Source organism: Eubalaena glacialis, chromosome X (assembly GCF_028564815.1).
Source record: "Eubalaena glacialis isolate mEubGla1 chromosome X, mEubGla1.1.hap2.+ XY, whole genome shotgun sequence".
Taxonomy (NCBI): domain Eukaryota; kingdom Metazoa; phylum Chordata; class Mammalia; order Artiodactyla; family Balaenidae; genus Eubalaena; species Eubalaena glacialis.
This window is the reverse complement of record NC_083736.1, coordinates 26,541,722-26,564,480: the sequence shown is the minus strand read 5'-3', so window position 1 is coordinate 26,564,480 and position 22,759 is coordinate 26,541,722. Positions and strand designations below refer to the sequence as shown.

At 36.6% G+C, this 22,759-nt stretch overlaps 1 protein-coding gene across 1 annotated transcript in view; it reads right to left on the bottom strand.

The window, feature by feature from the left end:
- IL1RAPL1 (interleukin 1 receptor accessory protein like 1) overlaps positions 1–22,759 on the bottom strand; it is a 712,722-nt gene that overhangs the window by 655,036 nt on the left and 34,927 nt on the right. The window contains exon 3 of the mRNA XM_061178117.1: positions 416–475. Within this exon, the coding sequence (XP_061034100.1) occupies positions 416–475 (60 nt within the window). The remainder of the gene's footprint in view (positions 1–415; positions 476–22,759) is intronic.

Sequence of the window (22,759 nt, the reverse complement as noted above, 5' to 3'; positions counted from 1 at the left end):
CCTTGAGGTCAGGAACTTGGTCCTTCTAATTCACTTCTTTAACCTCAGTGCCTAGAACTGTGCCCGCTAACCAGCTCAACACACATTGACTGACTGACTGACTGAATGAATGAATTCTTGAGTAAATAAACAAAATAATGCCAAGATTCACAATTGAAGAAACTCAATACCAGCTCATATGTGGAAGTTCTGGTAGTCTCATCCAGCTACATATGACCCTAGAATTCATTCTCTCTACCACCATAGTATTCTGTTTCTTAATAAAGGTAATTTAAATTTCACACCATTCTTTAATTTAGTTTACTTTTTCTACCAAATTTTGGTCTAAGATTCCTAATGAAGAGCCGTATTGAGGTACTGTCTAGAGTAACTGTGCTGGAAGCTTGGTGGACATCAACAACATCCAAGTCATTACCATCACTCCTGCCAATGACTGCCACAGAGCTGGCTCACCACACTCAATAGGATGACAGAACTGTACACAAACAGAGATGTCAAGGTTACATAATTACATGCAGTATTTATCAACACAATTTTGTACATTTGTCCCATTGTATGAAATGAATCCTAGGTGGGATTTTATTTTAAACAGTTATAGTTCTGGCAATAAGCATGAAATTACCTTGTTTTACCACGATATGAATTATAATACAATTCTAGAATTACGTTATTGTAACTGAGGCCATCTGTCACAGAGGATATCACTGCCAGTGCAAAGGGCTGGTACACCTTCAAGGTAGCAGTATAAACAGTAAGATGAAATTATTCAAACTCTCAAAAGATTTGTAAGGTAAAGCAAAATGCTTGAAGCTAAAAGCAAAAATACTTAGCCTAGAGATTTCTAAAAAGTTAGTAACAAATTAGATCAAGAGAACAGAAGGAGAGTTGTGTTTTGGGGGATAGATAGAGATATTACTACATACTTTCAAAATATGCTTACTGATAATAGTGTTGAAAGAAAACCATAAATATTACTGAAAATTAGAGTTATTTAGTATCTATTGGGAAAAAAGTTTCAAACAGCTCTGATTCACATGCCAACGAAAAGGCAGAGGTGAAATTAAGAAATACCAACACCTTGGATATCAGAGACACTTTATGTTAATTTTAATATGGAAATAAAATGTAGGATCTATGGCTTAGGAAGTTTTACTACCATTAGACTAAATGTATGATGTTCAAAAGTAAACTATAAATTTATTAACATGTTAATACTTTTTTGGGGAAAGATGGCAAATAATATACAGAACAATTCAAGATATCTTCAAATTATTTTGATAAACACATTTAAATAAATGAACACATATTTTTTTCAATAATTAAAGCATTTTATTAAATAAGTGAGGAGTGCTATTTTTTTCCTTTGTTAACATTTCACCACATTTGCACACATTCTCACTCTGCATGTATCACAATTTTTTCCTAAATGATCTGAAAATAAATTAAAATAGAGACATAATGACATTTCACTCCTAAAATACTTCAGTGTGCATCTCCTTTGAATAAAGACATTTTTCTTATATAGCTGCAAAGCATGTTTTTCTTAATCTTGTCCAGCGGGACATCTCAAATCTTAAAAGAAAATGTGATAACTTAAAACCTAACTCTTGATGACAAGAATTGCCAATGATATGTTCAGTTTTTCCTTACTTCAGTATACAAGCTCTGTTGGCTTGGAAACAGTCATTCCAAGCCAACATATTTCCATATTTCTAGACACTGTTAATTCCATTATGTAAGTTACCAGGTAACCTTTATTATTTTTAAATTATCATTGGGTAATTCTGCAGGACAATAGTATTTAATCGGTTTTTCTGTCTTTCAGAATAAAATACCCTTCTGTAAGCCTCTCTCAGAAAGTTAGCTATTGGTATTCTCTTTCCCTGATGAGAAGATTCCATGGAAATACTCTAGTTCGATGTCTCCTATACAGCACATACTCCTTCAGAGTCAATGGGACTTTATAAAGCCATGAAGTTGCATTGGGGGGTGGGAGTAGGAAGCACCATATTCATTTATTTTTGTTACCACCCATAATATTGTAGGAGATTATATGAAGACGGTGATGGAATTAAGATTCAGAACTAATTCCTTTACAAGTAGTTCATATTGATGTACTATTTCATGGACAAAGGCTACATAGATTGGATAACGTAAATATATTCAAATGAGGGACTTCCCTGGCGGTCCAGTGGTTAAGACTCTCACTTCCAATGCAGGGGCCTCGGGTTCAATTCCTGGTCGGGGAACTAAGATCTCACATGCAGCGCGGTGTGGCCAAATTAAAATAAATAAATTAATTAATTAATTAAAATGAGATTAGGGAAAGCACTGTTGATTAGGTCACTATTACTACATATATAAGAGTGCAAAATATGTCGTGGTAACAAGCTTGAAAGTTTCATTCTTTACAAAAAAAGTCTAATCATAGAGCTCATATATAATGCACCCTAATATGAAAATGTAAGACTTTACCTATAAAAAGGCAAATTATACTACTCTTGAAGTATCTACTTGAGTAGGTACATTGGAATAATGATAAAATAATTAAGGCATCTGTGATAGTGTAATAGAGGTCCCCCCATCCTCTTTACTAAACAGACCTATCCATTCTTCAGCAACTTTGAGTATTGCCTGCTAACAGTTCACAATTGTCTCCTTCTCTTGAAAATAACCCTTGATTGACAAGAACCATCTTGGTGGGAAGTTTACATCCCCTTGGGTCTGCCTACTGCCAATAACTGACTGATGTGAGTGTAAAAAAAAAAAAAAAAAAAAAGGCTGTTCCTTTGCCTGAAGTAGAGACAATTGTACAGTGCAGTTCGTGTTCCACAACTCCTCTGTGTGTGGACCAGGCCGAGCTTAGAGGTTAACTGTGACCTCCTCACTCAGCTCTCTCCCCTTTCCTGCCCTGCCTTCCTCCCTCCCTTCCTCCCTCCCTTTTAAGTTTTCCCTGAAGAGCACTCCCTCTATCAATGGTGTGCATCAAAAATCCTGTCTTAGGCTCTGTTGTAGGAAACCTGATCTAACACAGATTTATATATTCATGTAGCAAGAACTACCTTCATTCCAGTTTCTGTCCTAGGGGCTGGAGACATGAAAACATACAAGACATAGCCCTTGTTTTCAAGGAGCTCACAGTGTAACCCAAGAGACAGACAGAAACTGAAAGCACAATGGAAATGCAATGATAAAGAAATGCATAGGGCTAGTCAAGAATATGTTCCATGAAGAGAAAACATTTGAGATGTCTGTCAGAAGTTAGCCATTCAAAGAATTGTCAGACAGATATTTAATTTGGAGGTGAACACAAAAGCAAAGGCACAGAAATAAGAGATGGCAGAGTTTTGCAGGAACTACAAATGGCTTTGTGGTGTAGAAACAACAAGTTTAGAGCAGGAAATAGCGAGAGATGGACGGAAAAAAAGTGGGCAAAGACAGACTGTGGAGGTATTTTTATAAGATGTAAAAAATGTTTGGCTTCATTGTGAAAGCGATGGGGAAATATCACAGACTTTCAGTCAGGGAGATGATGGAGACAGTCTAATATTTTCAGATATGCTAATGCTGACTGAAATTTTAGGTAGACATATAAGGTAGAAGGCTTTAGCCAGGAAAGTGATGTTACTGAAGGTCTGAAGTTGGGCAGTGGTAGTAGAGAAGGAGAAACGGGGAAGATTTAGGAGGTAAAATTGGCAGAAGTAGGTGAACGACTGAATACAAGCATCAAGGAAGAGGAATGATGCTAGTTTACTCTGCAAGTCATATCTTTTGTCACAGACTGAAATATCTTTCGCATTCAACAAGAAAATCAACCATTCATGTCAAGGGGTGGGCTCTGTGAAAAGTTTTTCTAATTTCTTCATTTAAAATCTTTAGGCAATGAAAATGTAATGAATTTTTTTAACTTTTTATTTTATATTGGAGTACAGTTGATTAACAATGTTGTGATAGTTTCATGTGCAAAGCAAAGGGACTCAGCCATACATATACATGTATCCGTTCTCCCCCAAACTCCCCTCACATCCAGGCTGCCACATAACATTGAGCAGAGTTCCCTGTGCTATACAGTAGGTCCTTGTTGGTTATCCATTTTAAATACAGCAGTGTGTACATGTAATGAATTTTTAAAATGACTCACAGATAGACCTGAATATGTGCATATATATATATATATATATATATATATATATATTCATATTCATTTTTTTTTAAACTTACAATGATCAAAAATAAATATCTGGCATATTGGTATCATTTGTCTCTACCCTTAGTGTGCTTGGAAAAGCCAAACTTGAGACATGACCGTGGCTAGGGAGTGTAAGCCATGCAGATCAGCTATCGTAGACATGGAACAAAAAGACTGAGGCTAGATTTCAATGAGGTGAATTTTGCTCTTTGTCTGCACTAGCTGCTACTCTTTCCACATATGAACTTCATAAATGAAAATTGGCGATGCTGGAATCCTTCCAAGGAGGAAGCAGAGGTGCCCCCAAATTATCAGCAGCAATGATTACAGCAAAATATGACATAAGTTAACATTTATAGTATATGTTGGTTCACACAACACTTTGTCTTCATCCCTACTTTCTGGATTATGTTTATCTGATGTGGAATACTGCCAGATTCTTGCCTTTAAAGATATATACAATGTGACAATTTTGGAAGAGCTCTTTCAAATATTTTGGAGAGATCTGTGTGGGTGGTAAGAACTGAGGTTAACTCAAGAGACTCTGCCAATTATCAGGAATCCAGTTTCTAGAATACCCTTTATCTGACAAAGCCTGGAAGTTATCATCTGCCATGTACTCAATGTAGGTCATCTCCAGGTGGGTGCAGGCCTTGCTCAGGTGTTATCAAATTTCTTCTAAGATACGGTTCCCTCTGTATCAGGAGACAGGTGATGCCAAGGCAAATAGGATCCTGGTAGTATAGTTACCCCTCCATCATACCTTAGACTCCACATTCTAGCAGGTATCCTAGATACTAATACACAAAACCCTATGCATTACATAACACACACTTGGTAAGGATTTATTCTTAAAAATGTTTGTATTCTTATGATAAAAAAAAGGAGGGACTTTCCTGGTGGCGCAGTGATTAAGAATCCGCCCACCAATGCAGGGGACACGGGTTCGATCCCTGGTCTGGGAAGATCCCACATGCTGTGGAGGAACTAAGCCTGTGCACCACAACTACTGAGCCTGCACTCTAGGGCCCAAGAGCCACAACTACTGAGCCTGCGTGCGGCAACTACTGAAGCCCGTGCACCTAGAGCCCGTGCTCCGTGACAAGAGAAGCCACCGCAATGAGACGCCCACGCACCTCAACGAAGAGTAGCCCCTGCTCGCCGCAACTAGAGAAAGCCCACGTGCAGAAACAAAGACCCAATGCAGCCAAAAATAAAAAAATAAAATGAAAAAAAGGAAACAACAGAAGTAGTAGTTTCATAGTTTCATAACCTATCCTTTAGTTTCTTTTCTCAGTTGAGATCATAATTCTATAAAAAGTTACATCATGACGTTTTACTGAACATTTTATAATAACTACATAACAGTCCATAATAGTATTACATATAATTTACTTAGCCCTTCTGCTGTTAGCCTACCTTAAGTTTTTCCCCTAGATTTGACTGTTTTAAATAATTCTGTGATAAAATAACTTTATAAACAATGTTCCACAACCATCCCCTCAAAAAAAAGTGTAATTTCCTCAGGAAATAATTCCAGAAGTAAAATTCCTGGATCAAATAATACATTTTTAAAGGCTTTATACAAAATTTTAAAGAGATTTTCAAAAACTGTCTCATAACCTCCTTTCACAATAGCCACCTAAATAAGTGCACTTTTTACTTCATGTGCTAAGATTGTATTAACTCTTATGCACTATTTCTTAAACTGAGCACCAAGTATAGTTTGCAAACTTTGGTGTCTTAAATTACAGAAATATAGCGTCATCAGAAACATCACTCATGGAAGTCCTAACCACGGCAATCAGAGAAGACAAATAAATAAAAGGAATACAAATCGGAAAAGAAGAAGTAAAACTGTCACTGTTTGCAGATGACATGATACTATACATGGAGAATCCTAAAGATGCTACCAGAAAACTACTAGAGCTAATCAATGAATTCGGTAACGTTGCAGGATACAAAATTAATGCACAGAGATTGCTTGCATTCCTATACACTAACAACAAAAGATCAGAAAGAGAAATTAAGGAAACAATCCCATTCACCATTACAACAAAAAGAATAAAATACCTAGGAATAAACCTACCTAAGGAGGTGAAAGACCTGTACTCAGAAAACTATAAGACACTGATGAAAGATGGAGAGATATACCATGTTCTTGGATTGGAAGAATCAATATTGTGAAAATGTCTATACTACCCAAAGCAATCTACAGATTCAATGCAATCCCTATCAAATTACCAATGGCATTTTTTTTTACAGAACTAGAACAAAAAAATCTTAAAATTTTTATGGAGACACAAAAGACCCTGAATAGCCAAAGCAATCTTGAGGGAAAAAAACAGAGCTGGAGGAATCAGGCTCCCTGACTTCAGACTATACTACAAAGCTACAGTAATCAAGACAATATGGTACTGGCACAAAAACAGAAACATAGATCAATGGAACAGGATAGAAAGCCCAGAGATAAACCCACGCACCTATGGTCAACTAATGTACGACAAAGGAGGCAAGGATATACAATGGAGAAAAGACAGTCTCTTCAATAAGTGGTGCTGGGAAAACTGGACAGCTACATGTAAAAGAATGAAATTAGAACACTCCTTAACACCATACACAAAAATAAACTCAAAATGGATTAGAGACCTAAATGTAAGACCGGACACTATAAAACTCTTAGAGGAAAACATAAGAAGAACACTCTTTGACATAAATCACAGCAAGATCTTTTTTGACCCAACTCCTAGAATAATGGAACTAAAAACAAAAACAAACAAATGGAACCTAATGAAACTTAAAAGCTTCTGCACAGCAAAGGAAACCATAAACAAGACGAAAAGACAACCCACAGAATGGGAGAAAATATGTGCAAACAAAGAAATGGGCAAAGGATTAATCTCCAAAATATATAAACAGCTCATGCAGCTCAATATCAAAAAAACAAACAGCCCAATCAAAAAATGGGCAGAAGACTTAAATAGACATTTCTCCAAAGAAGACATACAGATGGCCAAGAGGCACATGAAAAGCTGCTCAACATCACTAATTATCAGAGAAATGCAAATCGAAACTACAATGAGGTATCACCTCACACCGGTTAGAATGGGCATCATCAGAAAATCTACAATCAACAAATGCTGGAGACGGTGTGGAGAAAAGGGAACCCTCTTGCCCTACTGGTGGGAATGTAAATTGATACAGCCACTATGGAAAACAGTATGGAGGTCCCTTAAAAAACTAAAAACAGAACTTCCATATGATCCAGCAATCCCACTACTGGGCATATGCCCTGAGAAAACCATAATTCAAAAAGACACATGCACCCCAATGTTCATTGCAGCACTATTTACAATAGCCAGGTCATGGAAGCAACCTAAGTGTCCACCGACAGACGAATGGATAAAGAAGATGTGGTACATATATATACAATGGACTATTACTCAGCCATAAAAAGGAACGAAATTGGGTCATTTGTAGAGACATGGATGGACCTAGAGACTGTCATACAGAGTGGAGTAAGTCAGAAAGAGAAAAACAAATATCGTATATTAACGCATATATGTGGAATCTAGAAAAATGGTACAGATGAACCGGTTTGCAGGGCAGAAATAGAGACACAGATGTAGAGAACAAACATATGGACACCAAGGGGGGAAAGCGGGGGGCCAGTGGTGGTGGTGGGATGAATTGGGAGATTGGAATTGACATATATACACTAATATGTATAATATAGATAACTAATAAGAACCTGCTGTATAAAAAAATAAAGTTTAAAAAGTACAATCTACAATAGTATCCAAATACCATATTTATTTTAATAAAAAAAAAGAAACATCACTTATCTGATAACTGAATGGCAATGGTGTCACAGCCATTATGTATCAACTCTGAACCTCTGACTGAATTCATCACACACAGTTTGCTCTATTTCAAGCTATTTTATTCACTATTATAATTGGATCCATTCACTTCTGTATACATTTTCAATGAAAGATTTCGTTAATTTCACTTTTGTATCTCTACAAAACCCTCTAGTTGGGCCATGAAACGGATAAGGGTATGTGCATACAGATAGGTCAAAAAGTGTTGCCAGCTTCAGGCATTTTATACCTTTGGGACACTTGTTGGACACTGGATTAAATATCAACATGATGAGCAACAAACCAAACAGAGATCAAATTTAATCTGTTTCCCGTTTTAGAGGCACCTCACAGGAAAGACCTGTTGGATGGCAGGACACCCACCCTGCAAACTGATCCTTAAGAGAGTAACAAGGTTTAAAGTGCATATTTACTTTCATTTTGTTTTAGAGCATATAGCAGAATAAAATTCTATTTTTTAAGCTTACAAGTAAAAAAAGTCTTTAAATTTTAGAGCAATTCCACGTGGGCTATTGTTTGTAGCAATGAAGACACAAAACTACATATAACACAAGGCAGAATGGAGAGATTCCATGAGTAAAGACAGCATTGCTGAGGAAACACAGAGCAAGAAGTTTTGTTCTATCTCAACCCAGAACTATTTTCTACTTTTCAAGTAAACTAATGGAGGAGAAATATATAACTGGGAAGAGCAAAAACAATATAAGAAAGAGATGGAATTTTAACCGTATCTCAATTCAAAACTTGATAATTGTGAAGAGAAAATTCCAAGTCCACGGGATATCCCAGTTAGATAGTACAGTAAAGGGTAATGTTCTAAAACACTGGGATGGGGTGAGGAGAAAAGCATAACCAGGTAAAAATGAGATCAGAAAAGTGGGATGGACAAGACACCAGGCCAAGAAAATTGAACTTAGCCCAGTAGTTTACCAATTTTAGTGTGCATCAGCATCATCTGGAGGAGCTGTCAAAAGACAGATTATTTGGCTTCACCATCAGAGCATCCGATTCAGAAGGTGTTGGTTGGCACCTAAGAATTTGCATTTCTAAAAAGCCCCGGGATAACACTTTTGCGAACCACTGCTCTAGTCAATGGAGCAAGTGGAAAAAGTTCGTCAAAGAAGTGGTATTTGATCTACATTTTAGGAAGATCACTCTAGTGGCAATACCAAGGCTGGATTGGAAGGAGACAGGCAGGAACAGGGAGATCACTTAGAAAGCTCTTAAAATAGTAGAGATGAAGTAAGAAGTGGGGGAGATTGTAGAGGTAGAATCTACAGGATGGGGAGACTGATCAGACAGGACAGATGGAGGAAAGGAGTAGTCAAGGATGACGCTGAGGTTTCAACCCAGGATTCCTGAGAGGATTGTGACATCATTAAAGGAAATAAGGAGCAGAAGCAGGTCGAGGTGGCAGATGACAAGTGTGGCTGGGGTACAAGACCCATTTGTTATCTTATAGCACGTTTTCTGCATTTATCACAGGTGTTTATACAGCAGAACATATTGCTTGCATTGTCTAGTCTGTGCAACGAAAGCACTGTTGTGTATCTTCTTCATATTGTGAGTTCTGCTGGGCATTAGAGTCCCCTAGAGTTAGAGAAAGATTCAAGGGAAATGGGAATGAAGTCTGCTGTGTATTTTAATATGCATTTGTTTTCATATGAATAATATCACAGAGATTAATTGTCTATTTGATTAACTTCTTGCAGAGATTGTGGGTGAAAATTAAACACACACAGTTTGTGTATTGCTCCTTCAAGTGAATTTCTAAGTGAGAATTTTAAAAAAGGTTAGAGCCATTTTTTTTTTACTGATGCTGAGTCTATTTTTATCACTGTAGAAGTCTCATGAAAATACATAATATGCTATATACATATTAGCTTTACACACAACTATTTGGGTATTCATCTGCATTTACACGTGCAATCATATATCTATTATGATGGGAATCTATTGACATACTGTATTTTGTTCAGGGTATTATAAGCAAGTATCTATGTACCTCCTGCGTGATCTTTGTTTCTCATTTTTGTCATGTGTGTAAAAACACCAGTTCCATTTTATTTGGGTAGAACTCCTTCATTTACATAGTATTTTCATAAACACTATCAGACTGCAGCAAGAAAAAAAGTGGTAATAAATTCAGAAAAAAATCATGGGGAATTTTTTGTATTTTTTCATGTGTACTTAAAGAGCCAGGAACAGAAAAAAAATCAAGTATAGAAGGTTTCCTTGAACCTTAAACTCTGCTTTCCAGAGGTTTTGTTGACATGCTCTCAGGTATTCTTTAAATAATCAAAGCAAGTAGAAATCCACGTTTAGACAGTAGACAATTACATTGATTCAGATTTTGTCATTTTTGGCTTTGTTTTCCCCTGTCTTTGAGAGTGCAGCCTCTGGGTATGGGCTGATAAATTTGAGATGATGCACTTATGGGAAAAACTGTACTGGACAGTTGTTAATATGGACATCCACTAAATTCAAAGCAAATTTAAACAGTTTCAGTGTTACTCAGCAACTAAAAGATCCAAGTGCTGGCTTAAGTGAGATTATCTTCATAGTCTCTTTATTAATACTGATTAAACTCAAAACTAGAGGAATCTTCTGGCCTAGCAGATACTACTTCGTGATAATGTTTATCACAGTTAGTTATTATTATTTACATAAAAGTTTAAATTCTCAAGGAATGGAAGTTTGCTTTTTATTTGGTTAACTAGTAAATACTTTTAAAGAGGAACATGTAGCATATAACTTTTCATGGTTCATCCAGCTCAACATCCCTTCTTCGGCTGCGGTACCAAAAAGCCGTAGCTAGGTTCCTTCATGTACCTCTCAAAGGTTAAAAACCTAGACCCTTAGCAGTCACACCATTGAGCCTTTCCTTTAATATGTTTCAAAGAGAAAATATCTGAATTTTGGGGGGAAGGAACGGTTCAACCGTATTTAGTGTGAGCCACCTGTGGAGGGAGGCGTTCATTGATTCATTCTTTATTGCAACAAGTATTTATGTAGAAACTGTAATCTTAGGCACTGCTGGGGCTGGAATAAAGCATTTGGTAATCTTACTGCATATCACATTAAGCAGGGTTCCCTTCCTTTGTTCTAAACTTGTAGCTTATATTGTTCCCACTGTATTGTCATAGGCAAGATGGGACATTTGTCTCAAACCTTACTTTATTTTTTCAATCTAGTATTCATGGATATTTTCAAAGCTAAACAAGGCACTGTTGTGGGTCCCTTGTAGTGATCATTAATTAACGTGTTTTTAAAAATATTTTTTATTTTATTGTTCCCTAGTTTTCAAAGGCAAGTTCTTGTCTTTGTATCTGACAGCAAGGGTCACACTGGCCTATACAAAGACCCACTTGGGTACCATGCAATTATGAGAAATAAATATGTACTGTGAAATGTATCAAGCCTGTGCATTCTCTTTCTTTATTTCCATTACTGTACCATGAAAGTGTCAATCACATTATTCTTTTATTCTATAAATTGGAAAATACTGAATAATTCAACAGCTCTGAAATTTCAGAACTTCATTCAGTGGAGGAGCCATAGTCCCTGATCTCTATTTTAATATGCTGCCAGTTATTGCAAGTCATAATAGTACAATACAGGGCCCGGGATGAATATCACTCACTCAGTTGTTTCCTTGAATGGCTTCGGGGTATGAAGTAAACTATATTACATCACTGTCCTCATAATGAGATCGTTCTGCTGGATAAACAAGCTCCCTGCAGGCCCTACCTGCTGATAGGACCCAGTGAACCAAATATTTAACACTTCACAGAGGCTCCTCCCTGCCATTCTTCAATATTGCATGCATCATTTTCAAGAGTAAATTTGATGCAAAGAAGTAGAAAATTGAGCTACTGACTCCTGGGTCCATTGTTACAACCTGGCTTAGTAACAAAGCTTCAATTCAATTTCTGGGTCCTGTGAGATAATAAAAGTTTCAAAGTTCCCAATAAGATTGTTGAAATCTAAATTCTTGTTCTATCTGACCAATTTACACATGGCATTCAGTGAAACCAGTCCACCCAAGGAAACCACTGAAACAAAGCATGGAGTTAATGCAGTGTTAGTTCATTTGCTTGAAACAGTCACTGAAAAAACTGACTCATGCAGAAAATGGAAACTTTTTATTCCAGTGTTTAAAAGATGACACCGTTGCCTCAAAAACACATCTTCTACCATTAGAACGATGGCTCATGCATGAGAAAAACAACACAGCTTAGAAATAATACTTTGAGAGTTTTCACATGCGAGGATGTTAGAACACCAATTTTGGCTGAGTTGTGTGTGTGTGCAGTGTGTGTGTGTTGCTTTCCCCCCTAAGTTCAGTGTTACAATTTTAATAAACTTACTGTCTCATAGTTTCCTTTCATAAACTGCACAACAGAATGATGCAAAGGCATGTCCTTTTAGTCAGTAAGTCATGTACATCACTCTCATAATGGAAGTACAATGCTGTAAGTTCTTTAACACAATCATGAAAAGAGCACTATGAGAGTGTTAGCTTTTTCTAGAGGAGTCAGAAAAGGACTTCATGGGGGCATGTAATAGACAGGGCTTTGAGATTCATCATAAATTCAATGATGGCAACTCTGAGAAGTGAAAAAAGGCAGGCTAACAATGTGAGTAGTGAAATAGTGGGGTTATTTGAAAAGAAGTTTGGTTTGCCTACACTACAGAGTTTGTAGTCCCAGGACAGGCGGTGATGGAGGAAGTGGTTGAAGAGGAAGGGCAATTTCTTTATTTATCTATCCTCATGCCCAGACCAGCCATGACCAATTAGTGCAAAGATGACCTTTTAATCAAGGGCTGTCAATTCCTAGGCAGGCAAATAACCCGTGTCTTGGTTTCTTCAGAAAAAAATGAACTGGTCCAATCAAATTCCTCCTCTCTGAATAGAAACAAAGGGCTTAAGACAGATTTAGGCCAGAGAAGCTGTGATGATCACATGTAATTCAAAGTTAAAACAGAAAAGCAACTATGAATAAATAGAGAAAGCTAGTCCTAGAAGGTAAGAGTGGTGACAATGCACAAAAAGAAGCTTAGAAAAAGCAGAGAGACAAAGGGGCCCATTAAGGAAAGGACCAGAGACCAAACAAAGTCCCTAGAACTTAATTCTTGACTTCTTTTTAGTTCTGAACCTAAATCCCACACACCTTTATAATAAAACGCTTTTTGAAATAATTTGAAAGGGTTTTGAACTTTGCACCTAAAGAGTCTCATTAAAATATTTTCATAATTGGAACAGTACTACAAGAAGCAGGATTTCATTTTCTGCCTTATCCATTAATATAATATAATATGAATTGTTCTTTAAATATTATTTGTAAAGGTTATTGCTAGTGGCTGCATATATATTCATTCCATAAATGTATATTATTAGATATTTAATTTGTTTTAATTTTCATTTTAATATACAGCACTGTGATCAATATCATTTTATATACATTTTGTTTGAATTTCTGATTTTGCCTTCAGATTGAATATCTAAATCAAGATTACTGGGTCAAAAAATATCATGTTTTGCCAAATTGCTTCTGTAGAGTTTGTGTCAATTTATATTCCTGTATGCACTGCATGAGAGTATCCATTTCACACCTTCCTAGCTATATGTACTTATTTCTGTATCACTGCATTCTCCCACATTCAGTGCCCATTCTATTCTTTCCATACCTGCTTATAAATCCACAATCAGTGGTGGTCCTGAGGAAGTTTTCTCCACTGTATGTATCTTTGTACATTTTTCCTTCAACTTCCAGGTATACAGTGATGACTCTGAATTTACATATCTATCTGTGCTCCTCTTTGGTGACCTTCAAAACTGTCATCCATTTATTAAATTTGGTAAGCCCTAAATGCAATGAGTTTTTATTACGGCAGTTGCTGATGGGAGGAGCGCTTGATTATTTGTGTATTATCTTACCTTATGTGTGCCACCTCAACCTGACAGGTCATTAGTGGCGAACTCTTCTAATACAATTAACCTTTATTGCTAATGAAAACATTTTGATATCTACCACGTTTCATTAGTACACACTGATAAACAATTTTAAATCTTTAAAGTTACCCATTGACACAAGAATAAAAATTTTTAAAAGGATCCCACATTTCCCTTTTCCTGAGAATTTTCATATAATGGATAAAACTAAAATCTAACAAAAAGTCTAATGTTAAAAAAGAAATCAATTCTAGGACTTCCCTGGTGGCGCAGTGGTTAAGAATCCACCTGCCAATGCAGGGGACACGGGTTCAATCCCTGGTTTGGAAAGATGCTGCGGAGCCACTAAGCCCGTGCACCACAACTACTGAGACTGAGCTCTAGAGCCCGCGAGCCAAAACTACTGAGCCCTCACACCATAACTACTGAAGCCCGTGCACCTAGAGCCCGTGCTCCGCAACAAGAGAAGCCACCACAATGAGAAGCCCGCGCACCGCAACAAAGAGTAGCCCCTGCTCGCCGCAACTAGAGAGAGCCCGCATGCAGCAACGAAGACCCAATGCAGCCAAAAATAAATAAATAAATAAACATTTAAAAAACTCCATTCTATTTCAAGAAAGGTAAATTAAAATCGCTATCAAAAAAACTTTTTAGACATTCATTCACAGAGAGACAAGATGAAAAGGCAGAGGGCTACGTACCAGATGAAGGAACAAGATAAAACCCCAGAAAAACAACTAAATGAAGTGGAGATAGGCAACCTTCCAGAAAAAGAATTCAGAATAATGATCGTGAAGATGATCCAGGACCTCAGAAAAAGAATGGAGGCAAAGATCGAGAAGATGCAAGAAAGTTTAAAAAAGACCTAGAAGAATTAAAGAACAAACAACCAGAGATGAACAATACAATAACTGAAATGAAAACTACACTAGAAGGAATCAATAGCAGAATAACTGAGGCAGAACAGATAAGCGACCTGGAAGACAGAATGGTGGAATTCACTGCTGCGGAACAGAATAAAGAAAAAAGAATGAAAAGAAATGAAGACAGCCTAAGAGACCTCTGGGACAACATTAAACACAACAACATTCGCATTATAGGGGTCCCAGAAGGAGAAGAGAGAGAGAAAGGACCCAAGAAAATATTTGAAGAGATTATAGTTGAAACTTCCCTAACATGGGAAAGGAAACAAACACCCAAGTCCACGAAGCACAGAGAGTCCCATACAGGATAAACCCAAGGAGAAACACGCCGAGACACATAGTAATCAAATTGGCAAAAATTAAAGACAAAGAAAAATTATTAAAAACACCAAGGGAAAAACGACAAATAACATACAAGGGAACTCCCATAAGGTTAACAGCTGATTTCTCAGCACAAACTCTACAAGCCAGAAGGGAGTGGCATGATATACTTAAAGTGATGAAAGGGAAGAACCTACAACCAAGATTACTCTACCTGGCAAGGATCTCATTCAGATTCGATGGAGAAATCAAAAGCTTTACAGACAAGCAAAAGCTAAGAGAATTCAGCACCACCAAACCAGCTCTACAACAAACGCTAAAGGAACTTCTCTAAGTGGGAAACACAAGAGAAGAAAAGGACCTACAAAAACAAACCCAAAACAATTCAGAAAATGGTCATAGGAACATACATATCGATAATTACCTTAAACGTGAATGGATTAAATGCTCCAACCAAAAGACACAGGCTTGCTGAATGGATACAAAAACAAGACTCATCTATATGCTGTCTACAAGAGACCCACTTCAGATCTAGGGACACATACAGACTGTAAGTGAGGGGATGGAAAAAGATATTCCATGCGAATGGAAATCAAAAGAAAGCTGGAGTAGCAATACTCATATCAGATAAAATAGACTTTAAAATAAAGACTGTTACAAGAGACAAGGAAGGACACTACATAATGATCAAGGGATCAATCCAAGAAGAAGATATAACAATTATAAATATATATGCACCCAACATAGGAGCCCCTGAATACATAAGGCAACTGCTAACAGCTATAAAACAGGAAATCGACAATAACACAATAATAGTGGGGGACTTTAACACCTCACTCACACCAATGGACAGATCATCCAAAATGAAAATAAATAAGGAAACACAAGCTTTAAATGACACAATAGACCAGAGAGATTTAATTGATATTTATAGGACATTCCATCCAAAAACAGCAGATTACACTTTCTTCTCAAGTAAGCATGGAACATTCTCCAGGATACATCACATCTTGGGTCACAAATCAAGCCTCAGTAAATTTAAGAAAATTGAAATCATATCAAGCATCTTTTCTGACCACAACACTATGAGATTAGAAATGAATTACAGGGAAAAAAACGTAAAAAACACAAACACATGGAGGCTAAACAATACGTTACCAAATAACCAGGAGATCACTGAAGAAATCCAAGAGGAAATCAAAAAATACCTACAAACAAATGTCAATGAAAACACGATGATCCAAAACCTATGAGACACAGCAAAAGCAGTTCTAAGAGGGAAGTTTATAGCTATACCAGCCTACCTCAAGAAACAAGAAAAATCTCAAATAAACAATCTAACCTTACACCTAAAGGAACTAGGGAAAGAAGAACACACAAAACCCAAAGTTAGCAGAAGGAAAGAAATCATAAAGATCAGAGCAGAAATAAATGAAATAGAAACAAAGAAAACAATAGCAAAGTTCAATAAAACTAAAAGCTGGTTCTTTGAGGAGATAAACAAAATTGATAAACCATTAGCCAGACTCATCAAGAAAAAGAGGGAGAGGACTCAAATCAATAAAATTAGAGATGAAAAAGGAGAAGTTACAACAGACACCGCAGAAATACAAAGCATCCTAAGAGACTACTACAAGCAACTCTATGCCAATAAAATGGACAACCTGGAAGAAATGGACAAATTCTTAGAAAGGTATAACCTTCCAAGACTGAACCAGGAAGAAATAGAAAATATGAACAGACCAATCACAAGTAATGAAATTGAAACTGTGATTGAAAATCTTCCAACAAACAAAAGTCCAGGACCAGATGGCTTCACAGGTGAATTCTATCAGACATTTAGAGAAGAGCTAACACCCATCCTTCTCAAACTCTTCCAAAAAACTGCAGAGGAAGGAACACTCCCAAACTCATTCTATGAGGCCACCATCACCCTGATACCAAAACCAGACAAAGATACTACAAAAAAAGAAAATTACAGACCAATATCACTGATGAATATAGATGCAAAAATCCTCAACAAAATACTAGCAAACAGAATTCAACAACACATTAAAAGGATCATACACCATGATCAAGTGGGATTTATCCCAGGGATGCAAGGATTCTTCAATGTACTCAAATCAATCAATGTGATACACCATAATAACAAATTGAAGAATAAAAACCATATGATCATCTCAATAGATGCAGAAAAAGCTTTTGACAAAATTCAACACCCATTTATGATAAAAACTCTCCAGAAAGTGGGCATAGAGGGAACGTACCTCAACATAATAAAGGCCATATACGACAAACCCCCAGCAAACATCATACTCAATGGTGAAAAACTGAAAGCATTTCCTCTAAGATCAGGAACAAGACAAGGATGTCCACTCTCGCCACTATTATTCAACATAGTTTTGGAAATCCTAGCCACGGCAATCAGAGAAGAAAAAGAAATAAAAGGAATACAAATTGGAAAAGAAGAAGTAAAACTGTCACTGTTTGCAGATGACATGATACTATACATAGAGAATCCTAAAGATGCCATCAGAAAACTACTAGAGCTAATCAATGAATTTGGTAAAGTTGCAGGATACAAAATTAATGCACAGAAATCTCTTGCATTCCTATACACTAATGATGAAAAATCTGAAAGAGAAATTAAGGAAACACTCTCATTTACCATTGCAAGAAAAAGAATAAAATACCTAGGAATAAACCTACCTAGGGAGACAAAAGACCTGTATGCAGAAAACTATAAGACACTGATGAAAGAAATTAAAGATGATACCAACAGATGGAGGGATATACCATGTTCTTGGATTGGAAGAATCAACACTGTGAAGATGACTATACGACCCAAAGCAATCTACAGATTCAATGCAATCCCTATCAAATTACCAATGGCATTTTTTACAGAACTGGAACAAAAAATCTTAAAATTTGTATGGAGACACAAAAGACCCCGAATAGCCAAAGCAGTCTTGAGGGAAAAAAACGGAGCTGGAGGAATCAGACTCCCTAACTTCAGACTATACTATAAAGCTACAGTAATCAAGATAATATGGTACTGGCACAAAAACAGAAACATAGATCAATGGAACAAGATAGAAAGCCCAGAGATAAATCCACGCACCTATGGTCAACTAATCTATGACAAAGGAGGCAAGGATATACAATGGAGAGAAGACAGTCTTTTCAATAAGTGGTGCTGGGAAAACTGGACAGCTACATGTAAAAGAATGAAATTAGAACACTCCCTAACACCATACACAAAAATAAACTCAAAATGGATTGGAGACCTAAATGTAAGACCGGACACTATAAAACTCTTAGAGGAAAACATAAGAAGAACACTCTTTGACATAAATCATAGCAAGATCTTTTTTGACCCAACTCCTAGAATAATGGACATAAAAACAAAAATAAACAAATGGGACCTAATGAAACTTAAAAGCTTCTGCACAGCAAAGGAAACCATAAACAAGACGAAAAGACAACCCTCAGAATGGGAGAAAATATTTGCAAATGAAGCAATGGACAAGGGATTAATCTCCAAAATATTGAAACAGCTCATGCCGCTCAATATTCAAAAAACAAACAACTCAATCCAAAAATGGGCAGAAGACCTAAATAGACATTTCTCCAAAGAAGACATACAGATGGCCAAGAAGCACATGAAATGTTGATCAACATCACTAATTATTAGAGAAATGCAAATCAAAACTACAATGAGGTATCACCTCACACCAGTTAGAATGGGCTTCATGAGAAAATCTACAAACAACAAATGCTGGAGAGGGTGTGGAGAAAAGGGAACCCTTTTGCACTGTTGGTGGGAATGTAAACTGATACAGCCACTATGGAGGTTCCTCAAAAAACTAAAAATAGAATTACCATATGATCCAGCAATCCCACTACTGGGCATATACCCTGAGAAAACCACAATTCAAAAAGACACATGCACCCCAATGTTCAATGCAGCACTATTTACAATAGCCAGGTCATGGAAGCAACCTAAATGCCCATTGAGAGACAAATGGATAAAGAAGATGTGGTACATATATACAATGGAATATTACTCAGCCATAAAAAGGAACGAAATTGGGTCATTTGTTGAGACGTGGATGGATCTAGAGACTGTCATACAGAGTGAAGTAAGTCAGAAAGAGAAAAACAAATATTGTACATTAACGCATATATGTGGAACCTAGAAAAATGGTACAGATGAACCAGTTTGCAGGGCAGAAATTGAAACACAGATGTAGAGAACAAACCTATGGACACCAAGGGGGGAGAGCTGCGGGAGGGGAGGGGATGGTGGTGTGCTGAATTGGGCGATTGGGATTGACATGTATACACTGATGTGTATAAAATTGATGACTAATAAGAACCTGCTGTATAAAAATATAAAATAAAATTCAAAAATTAAAAAAAATTTTAAAAATCAAGTTATCACTGTACAATAATGGCAAGGTGTTCATGAATTAATATAAGTTAAAGATAGGTTTGTATCTTAAACTGTGAAATCCACACACACAAATGCAGCAATTCATCACTTATTGTTTTGAATTTCACCACAGGAAAAATCATATATACATACACACATACATGTATATATATATATATGTGTATATATATATATATATATATATATAGAGAGAGAGAGAGAGAGAGAGAGAGAGAGAGAGAGAGAGAGAGGGAGAGAATATGTAATATTCCATATCAAATTCTACGGCTTTGCTTAAACAATTCACAATGAGAAGAGAATTATGGCAAAACCATGATGAATATATTTGCTATTTGATTTCCTCCTCATGGCTTCTAGCCTCAGACCAGTCAAACATGTGCAACAAAAAAAGACAAATGAGTAAGTTCATGCATTACCTTTCTCTTTCAACTTCAAGTCCCTACGGTTGAAATCTGCTTTGTGTCAAGTTCAGCAGTGCCTTCATTCCTATTTTTTTCCCCTTAGAATTAACCTGAAAACTTTTGTATCCATCCACTTCTGTTCCTTTCTTGTTGAGGGCAACTCAGAAAGACAGAAGAACAGGGGCTTGTTTTGTGTGCCAGGGATTTGGATTCATGGTCTATTCAAACAGGCTCTGATTTGTTCTGACGGGAAGGGAGCAGTAATTCCCCAGAGCTATCTGAGGGTTCCACTCCCAGCTCCCTTGTATCCCTGCACACTCTGATTACTTGCATGCAGTGTAAGGGTATCAGCATTAACAAGTTCACTGAGTTTGGGATCAGTGGGTAAAAATGGGGCCAGTCTGAGAGTGTATTATAAACAAGGTCCGCAAATCCTTGGCTGCATCATGAGAAGCTCACGACTATGGAACTTTAAACAGTTTTGGTAATTCATGTCCACTAATGGCCTCTAATTAAGGCACAACCTTTTAAATAAACTGACAATTAGTTTTGTGAAGCGTAAACAAGAAGATAGTTCTGTAATGGGCTGTTTAGTCCTAAAGACCTTAGACATTCGGTTCAGTCCAAACAGTCACATATATTAATTGTTTGTTTATTTCACATTCACTTAAACACATACATACCTTCTACTGCAATTTTGAATTGACCCTCTTATTAAACTGTACTTTAAAAAAGCAAAAGAAATGGGAATAAATCGCATTTTTAAAAGATAACTATTAGTAACAATATCAATTTTATCTCTATGAAAACTTGCTTGTACATTCTCCTGAAAGAGACAAACTATACAACTATAAGAGACAAACTATACTTTCAAAACCTGGTTCCGTGATACAGATTCTCTAAGCATATAATGAATGCAGTAAAATTCCCATTTTAGCGTGCCTGCCTAGATATTCGATAAGATTATGATGTATATCCAAATTATTTTCTCTGATACATAAGCATGATTGTATGCTCTATTCTCCTTCTATATTGTGGAAAGTCCTTAATACACTTGTATTCTACCTCCACGGTTCTAATTTGCTCATTGACTATTATAAAACGTAAATGAACAAGTGCCAAATTATGTAACAGAAAATAAAAATATCAACAACCCCAAATAAATGCAACACTTTGGGATCAAGCCAACTAAGACTGCCTGATTTTAAGGGAAGATATTCTTTGCGTATTAGCATTAACGATATGTCACATTTCCGAAAAACTGCATGATATTTCACTTCTAATTAAAGAGCTTTGACTTACAGACACATATTAATTCATGGTTATTTAAATGTCTCTGAATAAGTGAAAACTATGCAGCTTAGACTCCATTAAATACACTTTAAACAATCGGTAGGAACAGAGTTCTACAATAGAGAAAATGAAGCCAAAATCCGGTTCTTTGAAAAAAATCCAAAAAATTGGTAACACTCTAGCAAGACTAACCAAGAAACAGAGTTTAATAAAATTTGCAGTGTAATAATTATCAGGACTGGTGTGTATTTTATAAATAGGTACATGTACCTGTAGAGTAACTGAGACTCTAGTCCCTGAGAACAAAGTATACTTTTTCAGTGCTTAAGTCAATGTTACATAATACATTTATAATTAAAAATTATAAATGTATATATTCATATAAAATAAATATTATATTCACACTCATTTTACGGTTCTGTTACAAAGGATCTATGGGAGGCGGAACAAAACAAGGCGCTGTAATTCTTTCCTTGTCTCCTACCCCCTTCTGCTTCTGAGAATGCTCACTTAAAGATGGAAGTGTAACCAATTCAGTCTTCAGTCTGCAACCACAGATGGCTTCACAACTCTTATAAAAGAATAGCTTCACAACTCTTATAAAAGAATAGTAAAAGGTGTATTACTTACAAAAAATTCAAGTACACAAAAATGCTAACATATATATTCCAGAGACTATGGGGAGAATATGCCCCCACCCCAGAAGGTCTTAAAAGAAGATAATTCTGATTCTTGTCTCTATTAAAATCGTAGTAAGCTTAGGAAAATTAGGCACGCTTTGATACAGTATATTTTGGGGCCAATTTGTCTTGAGAGCGTCAACACAAAGTAATATAACATACTATAAGCACTACAATAGCATGAGCAAAGGATAAAAAGGAAACTTTATCACTTTCATTATAGAATGTGTATATGTGCATCTAAAGTACACTTAACCCATGCGTTATTAATTACTTTAAAAGATATTAGAAAATCTCAACAGCATATTTTCTGACTCTTCCATAATTGGGAGGCTAGAATATGTGAGAACATGTTTAATTTGGAAATCTATAACTTTTAAAAAGAAGAGCACACTGTTTTAACTTTGCTTTATTGGGAGGGTGGGGGGAGCGAGAGCGAGGGAGAGGGAGAGGGAGAGGGAGAGGGAGAGGGAGAGGAAGAGGGAGAGGGAGAGGGAGAGGGAGAATGGACTTTGCTTTATTGGGAGGGTGGGGGGAGACAGAGCGAGGGAGAGGGAGAGGGAGAGAGAGAATGGGCTTTGCTTTATTGGGAGGGTGGGGGGAGAGAGAGCCAGAGAGAGGGAGAGGGAGAGGGAGAGAGAGAATGGATAATGAAT